The sequence below is a fragment of the Chiloscyllium plagiosum genome, chromosome 1 (genome assembly GCF_004010195.1).
Source record: "Chiloscyllium plagiosum isolate BGI_BamShark_2017 chromosome 1, ASM401019v2, whole genome shotgun sequence".
Taxonomy (NCBI): domain Eukaryota; kingdom Metazoa; phylum Chordata; class Chondrichthyes; order Orectolobiformes; family Hemiscylliidae; genus Chiloscyllium; species Chiloscyllium plagiosum.
The window spans coordinates 23604528-23615804 of record NC_057710.1 but is presented as its reverse complement, the minus strand read 5'-3'; the positions used below and the strand labels follow the sequence as shown (position 1 = coordinate 23615804).

Here is an 11277-nt window from a genome sequence, read left to right as displayed (position 1 = left end):
TCCCATGCAAGGACTGCACAAAACACTACATAGGACAAACAGGAAGACAGCTAACGGTCCGCATCCATGCCACGAAACGACATGACCAGCTATCCTTAGTAGCCACACATTCAGATGGCAAGCAACATGAGTTTGACTGGGACAACACTACTATTATAGGACAAGCCAAACAGAGAACAGCCAGGGAATTCCTAGAGGCATGGCACTCATCCACAGATTCAATCAATAAGCACATCGACCTGGACCCAATATACCGACCACTGCAACGGACAGCTGGAACTACCTAGACAGGGGACGAAACGTCTGCAACACAAATTCCCAGCTCAGCGAACAGAACCACAACACTTCCTTCTCTCTCTACAGTCAAATTAAATCTCAATTACATTCTCCTAGACAGTATCTCAGAAGTGTAGAACTCCTTAATTTTATCATTCTTACATTTCAATATTCAAGATCTGTGTCTAAAGTTTTTTTTAAATTATTCATTCGTTAATGTGATGTGGGCATCACTGCCGGGCCATTCATTGCTCATTCCTTGTTGTCAGAAGGCAATAGTTCATTATCTTCTTGAGCTCCTGTGGTCCATGTGCTGTAGGTAGGCCCACAATGCCAATAGGAGGGAGTTCCTGGATTTTGATCTAGCAACAAAGAAAGGACAATATATTTCCAAGTTGGGATGATGAGTGGCTAGGAGGTGGTGTTGCCCATGTCCTTCTAGATGGCACTGGTTATGGATTTAGAAGGTTGTGTCCAAGGTAACTTGCCTCCTGCACTGTAACAAAGAACAAAGAAAATTTACAGCCCAGGAACAGGCCCATCGTCCCTCCAAGCCTGAACCGATCCAAATGTACTGTCTAAACCTGTTGGTCAATTCCTGAGCATCTGTATCCCTCTGCTCCCCACTTACTCATCCATCTGTCCAGATGCATCTTAAATGAATCTACCATGCCTGTCTCTACCACCTCTGCTGGCAACGCATTCCAAACACCCACCACCCTCTGTGTGAAGTACTTGCTGCGTGTATCCCCCTGAAACTTTCCACCTCTCACTTTGAAAGCATGACCTCTTGTTACTGAATCCTTCACCCTGGGAAAAAGCTTGTCTCTATCCACCCTTCATGATTTTGTAAACCTCAATCTGGTTCCCCCCCAATCTCCTTTCTTCTAGTGAAAATAAACCTAACTGACTCAACCTTTCCTCATAGCTAGCACCTTCCATACCAGGCAACATCCTCGTAAACCTTCTCTGCACCCTCTCCAAAGCGTCCACATCCTTTTGGTAATGTGGCGCCCAGAAGTGTACACAGTATTCTAAATGTGCCCGAACCAATGTCTTGTACAATTTTAACATGACTTGCCAGCTCTTATACTCAATACCCCGTCCAATGAAGGCAAGCATACTATATGCCTTCTTGACCACTCTATCCACCTGTGCAGCAACCTTCAGGGTACAATGGACTTCCAGATCTCTCTGCCCATCAACTTTTCCCAAGGCTCTTCCATTCATTGTATAATTCACTCTCAAGCATACTATATGCCTTCTTGACCACTCTATCCACCTGTGCAGCAACCTTCAGGGTACAATGGACCAGCACTTCCAGATCTCTCTGCCCATCAACTTTTCCCAAGGCTCTTCCATTCATTGTATAATTCGCTTGAGAATTAGACTTACCTAAATGCATCACCTCACAATTCTGAGATTTTGTGAAGGAAGCAATCAAGTTGGCTGCCTTATCTTGGATGGTGTCAGCAGAGTTTTCCCCTCCCTGATTCCTATTGACACCACTTTTGACAGGGCTCCTTGATGCCACACTTGTTCAATTGCAGTCTTGATCTGAAGGGGTGTCACTCTAACCTAATGGCTGGAATTCAGCTCTTCTGTCCATGTTTGAAGTAAGGCTGTAATGAGGTCAGGAGCAGACCTGGCAGAATCCAAGCTGAGCATTAGTGAGCAGATTACTGCTGAGTGAATGCTGCTTGATAGCAGTATTGATGACACTTCCTATCACTTTACTGATGATCAAGAGAAGACTGATGGTGTGGTAATTGGCCAGGTTCAATTTGTTTTGCTTTGCGTATACCTGATCAATTTTCTGCATTGTTGAATAAATGCCAGTGTTATAGTTGGAACAGCTTGGTTTGGGAGCATAGCAACTTTTAGAGTACAGGTTTTCAGTACTAGTGAGAGACTGTTGTCAGGGCCCATAGTCTTTGCAGTATACAGGGCCTCCAGGTGTTTCTTAGTATCACATGGAATGAATGCATACATGTAGCATGTGTATTGCTGAAAACCTCACGAAGTCAAGATGAATAATTCACTTACCACATCTGACTGAGATTGTTGTAACTGCTTTATCATTAGCACTAATGTGGGGCTCCCACGTTATTGAGGATGGGGATATTTGTGCAGCCTCCTCGATGAGTTGTTTAATTTTCCAACATCGAGTGGCAGAACAGCAGAGCTTTGGTTATGGTACACAAGTAGTCCTGTTTGTATTTTCACCAGGTTGACATTTTATATTTAGCTAAAGTGTCTGGCATTTTCTCCTGCACTCTCGTTATACCAGGATTGATCCCCAGCCTTGCTGTTGATGGTTGAATGGGGGAGTATGCCAGGCCATGAGGTTGCAGAATGTGTTAAGAGTACAATTCTGCTGCTGATCCATAGTTCATATTGTCTTTAAACATTTGGCCATTTGGACTATTGATTCCAATCTTTCATTCAATGAAATGATGGCAAATCTGATAATCCTCAACTCTACTGCAGTTCTGAGGAAGGGTCAGCGTACCTGGAATGTTTAATTTCTCTCCACAAATGCTGCCAGACCTACTGAGCTTTTCCAATTTCTGATTTTGTTTCTGACTTACAGCATGCACAGTTCTTTCAGTTTTTATTTTGTTACATTGGCAGTTTGCCAAGTGTTTGGGACCTTTCTAGAATTAAGGATTCTCGCAAGATTACGACCATTTCAACCACTGTATCTGTAACTACTTCCTTTAAAACCCTGGGACGCAACCCATCAGGTCAAGGAGACTTATCAGCCTTTATCCTCATTACTTTCTTCTACTTTTCCTCGAGAGTTATTTCCTCCCTCTGTTTAGCACCTTGATTATTTTTGGAATGCTGTAACTATCCTTTGCCACAAAGACTGATGTTCAACTCTTCTACCATTTCTTGGTACCCCATCATTTCCCCAGCATCATTCACTGAGGGCCAATGTTCACTGTTGCCCTCCCCTTCCTTTTTATATATTTAAAGAAGCTCTTAGTATCTGTTTTTATGCAACTTGCCAGTTTGCCCCTAATTTATATTCTGATTATTCTTTTAGTCTTCTTTTGTGCTTTTAGAACTTTCTCAGTCCATAGAATATTACCACATTCTATGTGTTTTTCCTTTCAATCTGATACTGTCCTTAACTTCCCTGGTTACCCATGGTCAATGTATTCTCTTCCTAGAATCCTTCTTCCTCATTAGAATATATCTTCACTGTAACAAATGAACTAGTTTTGTTAAAAATGCCTGACATAATTCATCAACCATTGTTTCTGCTAAATTTCTTTCTCAGTCCATTTCAGCCAAGTCTCTTTGGATTCTCATGAATCACCTTTAAGTTTAAGTTGTTTCCTACCCAAGTTCCTCTCTCAAACTGAATACTGAATTCTACCATGTTACAGTCATTGTTCCCTAGGGGATCTTTCATTCAGAGATCATTTCCTGAACCTGCCTCATTATACATTACTAGATCCAAAGATTACCTGGATCCCCTGGTCGAGTCCACAACATACTGTTTCTTCATGGCTCCTCTGCCAGTTTGATTGTCCAAATTTTCAAGAAAATTAAAATTACCCATAAGATGCAGAAATAGACAATTAAGATTCTTAATCAACTCATAATTAATGTATAGCTTTTAATACAAATCTTTCTGATCTCCTAATTTATTCTCTGACCTGTGGAACATATTGACTCCCACCAGTTCTTCTTTCCCTTATCTCACCGCCATTCATATGGATTCTGCATCATCCATATTAGATTACTCTTGTATTAATTCTATCTCATACAAACAAAGCTCCCTCCGCATCCCCAACCTGCCTGTCCTTTAAAAAGGTCACATAGCTCTGAATATTTAGCTCCTAACTTTGATCACATTGTAACCATGTCTCCGTACTGGCCAGACTATACCCATTAAACTCAGTTTTGTTTCACTCCAAGCCCAACTGTTGCAGTCTAATACTGTTGCAATAGACTCCACACACTTGTTTCATTGTAGTTTGGTAATAACAAAAGCTTAGGAGCAAGTGACCTATTACCTCGTGACAGAACGACTTTACTGGAAAAGCCAAGAATACTTTAGCAGTGGCATTAACTGCTGCATTTTATGTCAGAAAACTCCCCCTCAAAGCCAAATATCATCCTGACTTGGTGATGATTATTGCAGTTCCTTCAATGTTGCTAGGTCAAATTCTTGGAACTTCCCAACACCATTACCTATACCCCAAGACCTGTAGTAGTTTACCTTTTCCAAAGAAATAATGTAAGGACAATAAATGCTGACCTAGCTATAAACACCCACAGCCCATGAACATTTTAAAAAAATTAGTGATTGCTTTATAGTGATACAAGGCCTTTTCTTCACTTATTTTAATTTCAATTTCTTTTGTAGACTAAATGACTGAACTAGGAATATATGGAAAACATATTGTAACCAGAACAAAAAGTAATTATAAATGAATTCTCACATCTCATAGCGTAATAGGATCCTGGTGACATTTTTTCCTTTACACAGGGAGCACTAGGTCACAGAAAAGTTTGCATTCATCTGTGAAGTCAACGCAGTACAGTCCAAAGAACAAACCATGGATTTTCCTGAAGTTTGTAGTCACTTAGACATGATGTTTACTGCCAGAAAGAATCAGTATTAACTGAGTAGAGAGTCAAACAACATGAAAACAGACCCTTTGGTCCAACTTGTCCATGCCGACCAAGTTTCCCAAACTAAACTAGTCCCAGTGATTGTGTTTGGCCCATATATCTCTAGGAGAAAGTGAGGACTGCAGATGCTGGAGATCAGAGCTGAAAAATGTATTGCTGGAAAAGCGCAGCAGGTCAGGCAGCATCAAAGGAGCAGGAGAATCGACGTTTCGGGCATAAGAAGGGCTTATGCCCGAAACATCGATTCTCCTGCTCCTTTGATGCTGCCTGACCTGCTGCGCTTTTCCAGCAACACATTTTTCAGCCCATATATCTCTAAACCTTTCCCATAGACCATTTCCTATAGAACTATAGGCTAGTAAGCCTGATGTCGGTGGTGGACAAGTTGTTGGAGGGAATCTTGAGGGACATGACGTACATGTATTTGGAAAGACAAGAACTGATTAAGGATAGTCAACATGGCTTTGCGCATGAGAAATCATGTCTCACAAACTTGAGTTTTTTTGAAGAAGTAACAAAGGTGATTAATGACGGCAGAGCGGTAGATGTCTGTATGGACTTCAGTCAGGCGTTCAACAAGGTTCCCCATGGGAGACTGGTTAGCAAGGTTAGATCTTATGGAATACAGAGAGAACTAGCCATTTGGATACAGAACTAGCTCAAAGGTAGAAGACAGAGGGTGGTGGTGGAGGGTTGCTTTTCAGACTGGAGGCCTGTGACCAGTGGAGTGCCACAAGGATCGGTGCTGGCTCCATCCACTACTTTTCATCATTAATATGAATGATTTGGATGTGAGTATAAGAGGTATAGTTAGTAAGTTTGCAAATGACACCAAAATTGGAGGTGTAGTGGACAGCGAAGAAGGTTACTAAGGAAAACAACAGGATCTTGATCAGATGAGCCAATGAACTGAGGAGCGGCAGATGGAGTTTAATTTAGATAAATGCAAGCTGCTGCATTTTGGGAAAGCAAATCTTAGCAGGATTTATACATTTAATTGTAAGGTCCTAGGGAGTGTTGCTAAACAGAGACCTTGGAGTGCAGTTTCATAGTTCCTCGAAAGTAGAGTCGCTGGTAGATAGGATAGTGAAGAAGGCGTTTGGCATTCTTTCTTTTATTGGTCAGAGTATTGAGTACAGGTGTTGGGAGATCATGTTGTGGCTGTACAGGACACTGGTTAGGCCATATTTGGAATATTGCATGCAATTCTGTTCTCCTTCCTATAGTTAAAGGGAGAGGTTGAATAGGCTAGGGCTGTTTTCCCTGGAGTGTCGGAGGCTGAGGGATGACCTTAAAGAGGTTTATAAAATTATGAGGGGCATAGATAGGGTAAATAGACAAGGTCATTTGCCTGGGGTGGGGGAAGACCAGAACTAGAGGGCATAGGTTTAGGGTGAGAGGGGAAATATATAAAAGAGACCTAAGGGGCAACCTTTTCATGCAGAGATTGATGTGTATATGGAATGGGCTGCCAGAGAAAGTGATGGAGGCTAGTACAATTGCAACATCTGGATGGGTATATGAACAGGAACATTCCTGATGAAGGGCTTTTGCCCAAAACGTCTATTTTCCTGCTCCTCGGATGCTGCCTGAACTGTTGTGCTTTTCCAGCACCACTCTAATCTAGAATCTGGTTTCCAGCATCTGCAGTCCTTGTTTTTACCTGTATGAACAGGAAGGGTTTGGAGCGATATGGGCCAGATGCTGGCAGGTGGGACTAGATTGGGTTGGGATATCTGGTTGGCATGGAAGAGTTGAACCGAAGGGTCTGTTTCTGTGCTGTACATCTCTATGTCTCTATTCATGTACCTATCCAAATGTCTTAAATGTTGTGACCGTACCTGCATCTACCACTTCCTCTGGCAGTTCATTCCAAAGAGTATTGTTTGATTGTACTAGAATGGGTTGAACTGGTATGATGAACTTTGTTTTGGAAAGAAACAAAACCGGTCAGGTAGCTACCTAGAAATGACTCATAAATATACTGAATCGTGAGCAGTTAATTGCTACATTGGCGAATAGAATGTTCCAGATTTACTCAATAGGCTAGAACAAAAAAAAAGTAATATCTATATAAAATAGTAGGATAACATTGAGACCTAAACCAAGAAGATTACGTTGGAAATTTAAAATGGAAAAGTGAAGTAGGTTAGTACATCAGTCGCTGTAGCCTGGGTTGAAATGCATTAATGTGAACAAATGCTCATTTTTGACTACAGCCTTCCTCATTGTAATTGTTGAAGACTTAACACAAAAATGAATCACGATACATACAAAGCAGCAGCAGTAGACCATTCAGCCCTTTGAGTTGCTCTGCCATTCAACAAATCATATAACCATAATCCACATTCTCGCCTCGCTCTGATAATCTTCCACTCACCCTCTTTTATACCAAGAATCTATACACTTCTGCTTAAGTATATTCAATGTCTCTCCTTGCAACACCTTTTCAGGATGGGAATTCCAATGTTTCAACCAAGTCACTTTTTAGACTTCTGAACTTCAGTAGATACAAACCCAACCTGTTCAACCTTTTGTCACAAGATAACCCATCCATTCTAGGTTGTACCCTCCCACTAAGGCACTAATGATTCTGGTAACATTTGTGGTCCAGCATCCACAATATTTCAGATGTTCGCTCCAGTAGTTCTGTCTTGATCTTTTATTCATATTCCACTTTGTTACGTTTTGTCCAGTTTGGATACGCTAAGACATGTTTTTCATGTCCAATTAGAAACATGATTCTCTCTCATAAGGGGCAATCCCTTGATAATCTTAGTGATAGAGTAGGTAATCTATTATCTGGTGAGGATTTATGCAGTTAGTAAAGTTAAGTGTACCTCATTAACTTTATAATTGAACCTTATAAAGTTAATGAGGTACACTTAACTTTACTAACTCTTGAAGGTTGAGAATAGTGGGAATGTAGCTTACAGAAAACAAGTGTAGAAAATATATGGTATTTTTGTTAGCGAGATACCATCAGTGTGAAATTTAGCTCATAATCACCTAATTAACCAAAACCAACTAAAATGAATCTAATAATTCTAGTCTAAGGCATTAACTGTAAGTTTAAGACATGTCAGGAGAGACCAACCAAGCGTAATTTGTCATTTATCACGGAGTGTACTGGACACTGCCAGTGTCCGAGACGATCACATGTGCAGGAAATGTGACCAGCTGCAGAAGCTGGAGCTCCAAGGTCTTGACACTCGAGAAATGGATGGAGACACTGTGGCATGTGAAACATCCATGAGGTTGAGAGTAACATGGACAGCACATATAGAGAGGTGGTCACACTTCAGCTAAAGGGACTAGAGAAAAGAAGGAAATGGATGACGTCCAGACAGTCCGAAAGGAACAGGCATGTAGTGCAGGAGCCCCCAGTCAAGCATCTGGCACCACAAGTGGCTTGACTGCTGGGGACAGGGTGAGAAAAGCCAAACAAGTGTTTGATGTGGCAGTGGGGAATCATTTTAATGATAGTGACCACAACATGGTAGGGTTCAAATTTGTTATGGACAAGGAAATAGGTGGCTTGCAAAAGATGGTTTTGGATTGGGGAAAGGCATATTTCATGAAAATAAAGCAGGATTTGGCCAAAGATGACTGGGAACAACTCCTTATGGGTAAGTTTACAGTGGAGCAATGAGGAGCACTCAAAAAGGACTATGGTGGGTATAGATCTAACATGCACCATTTGGAGGAAATGGAGCAGCAATAAATTCAGAGAACCCTGGACATTTAGGACAATTCAGCACTAAATGAAAAAGAAAAAACATTTTAGCAAAGCCAAGAAACAATTCATCTGCAGCCCTAGAGGAATATAGGAGTGCAAGAGGGAACTTAAGAAAACAGTAGGAAAAGCAAAGGGGGTCATGAAAAAGGACTTGCGAATAAGATTAGGCAGAATCCTAAGTTACTTTACAAATTATTAAAGGGAAGTAGTTAACCAGGGAAAAAGTACGGTCCATTAGGGACCAAGGGGGAAATCTGTGAGAGAAGCCATAGGATACTGGAAGGGTGTTGAATGAATACTTATCTTTGGTGTTCACTTTGGAAAAGGAGAATGTAGGTATGGAATTCAGGAAAAGGGACTCGAGAATTTGCACAGTTTGACATAAGAAATGGGAAGGTATTGGAGGCTTTGTCAGGCTTAAAAACAGATAAATCACCTGGCCAAGATGAATTGCATCCCAGGTTGCAATGAGAGGTAAGACAGGAAATTGCACATAGACATAGAACAGGAGAGGGTAAAAACAATGATTGCAGATGCTGGAAACCAGATTCTGGATTAGTGATGCTGGAAGAGCACAGCAGTTCAGGCAGCATCCAAGGAGCAGTAAAATCGACGTTTTGGGCAAAAGCCCTTCATCAGTACAGCACAACAGGCCCTTCAGCCCATGATGTTGTGCCGACCATCGATCCTCATGTAAGGTAAACCTAATGTATGAACCCTCAAATATGTATGTCCAGCAGTCTCTTAAATATCCCCAATGACCTCGCTTCCACAACTGCTGCTGGCAACGCATTCCATGCTCTCACAACTCTCTGCGTAAAGAACCTGCCTCTGACATCCCCTCTATACTTTCCGCCAAACAGCTTAAAACTATGACCCCTCGTATTAATAATTTCTGCCCTGGGAAAAAGTTTCTGGCTATCGACTCTATCTATGCCTCTCATTATCTTGTACACCTCAATTAGGTCGCCTCCCTTGCTTCTTTTTTCCAATGAAATAAATCCGAGCTCAGTCAACCCCTCTTCGTAAGCCCTCCATTCCAGGCAGCATCCTGGTAAATCTCCTCTGAACCCTCTCCAAAGCATCCACATCTTTCCTATAATAGGGTGATCAGAACTGGACACAGTATTCCAAGTGCGGTCTAACCAAAGTTTTATAGAGCTGCAACAAGATCTCATGGCTCTTAAACTCAATCCCCCTGTTAATGAAAGCCAAAACACCATATGCTTTCTTAACAACCCTGTCCACTTGGGTGGCAATTTTAAGGGATCTACGTACCTGCACACCAAGATCCCGCTGTTCCTCCACACTGCCAAGAATCCTGTCTTTAATCCTGTGCTCAACTTTCAAGTTCAACCTTCCAAAATGCATCACTTCGCATTTATCCAGGTTGAACTCCATCTGCCACCTCTCAGCCCATCTCTGCATCCTGTCAATGTCACGCTGCAGTCTACAACAGTCCTCTATACTGTCAACGACACCTCCAACCTTTGTGTCGTCTGCAAACTTGCTAACCCATCCTTCAATCTCATGATTCGGCTGGTCGAATCACCTGATGGAGCGTCGCTCCGAAAGCTAGTGTGCTTCCAATTAAACCTGTTGGACTATAACCTGGTGTTGTGTGATTTTTAACTTCAATCTCCTCATCCAAGTCATTAATAAAAATTACAAAGAGTAGAGGCCCAAGAACACCACTCACCACTGACTTCCAAGAAGAATATCTTCCTTCCACTAACACTCGCTGTCTTCTGTCGACCAGCCAATTCTGTATCCAGACAGCTAAATTTCCCTTTATCCCATTCCTTCTGACCTTCTGAACGAGCCTACCATGGGGAACCTTATCAAATGCCTGACACAAAATTTTAATTCATCTCTGGCCACAGGGTAAGTACTAGAGGATTGGAGGATGACTAATGTGGCTACACTTTTCAAGGAAAGTGGTAGAGATGAACCCAGGAATTACAAACTGGTGAGTCTCACATCAGTGGTAAGGAAACTATTGGAGGAAATTCTGAAGGAGAGAATTAATATCCAATTGGAAAGACATGGGTTAATTAGGGATAGTCAGCATGGTTTTGTCAGAGGGAAATCATGCTTAATATATTAGTTTGAATTTTCTGAAATGTGATTAAATGTGTGGATGAGGGAAGTTCAGTTGATGTAGTTTATATTGATTTTTAACAAAGCTTTTGACAAGATCCCCCATGGGCAACTGGTTGAGAAGGTTAAAGCACATACAATCGAGGGAAATCTGGCAAAATGGATCATTGACTGGCTTAATGGATCATTGACTGGCTTAGTAACAGGGTACAAGGGGTAGTAGTAGAAGGCTGTTTGAGTGACTGCAGGCCTGTTTCCAACAGTGTACCCCAAGGATCGAATCCTTCTGCAAATCGAAGTACAGCATACCCATGGGTTTCCTTTTCATTAATAGCAAGTACTTCCTCAAAAGCACTCCAATAGATTGATTAAACATAAGTTTCCTTTCAAGAAACCATGCAGTCTCTGCCTAATTACTTTGAACTTCTCCAAGTATCCTGCTGTAACTTATTTCATAATAGCTTTTAACATTTCCCCTTTGACACATTGTAAGCTATGTACCTGGTAGT

The 11277-nt window shown here is 41.6% G+C and overlaps 1 protein-coding gene across 2 annotated transcripts in view; it reads right to left on the bottom strand.

The window, feature by feature from the left end:
- The window catches only part of LOC122556817 (charged multivesicular body protein 3), a 68162-nt gene that overhangs the window by 32087 nt on the left and 24798 nt on the right, over nt 1-11277 (bottom strand). Inside the window, exon 4 of one of the 2 annotated variants that reach the window (XM_043704231.1) lies at nt 360-772. The exons of the other annotated variant lie outside the window; for it this stretch is intronic. Within the exon in view, the coding sequence (XP_043560166.1) occupies nt 715-772 (58 nt within the window). The 3' untranslated portion in view covers nt 360-714. Of the gene's footprint in view, nt 1-359; nt 773-11277 lie in introns of those variants that run through there. 2 annotated transcript variants of the gene reach the window in all.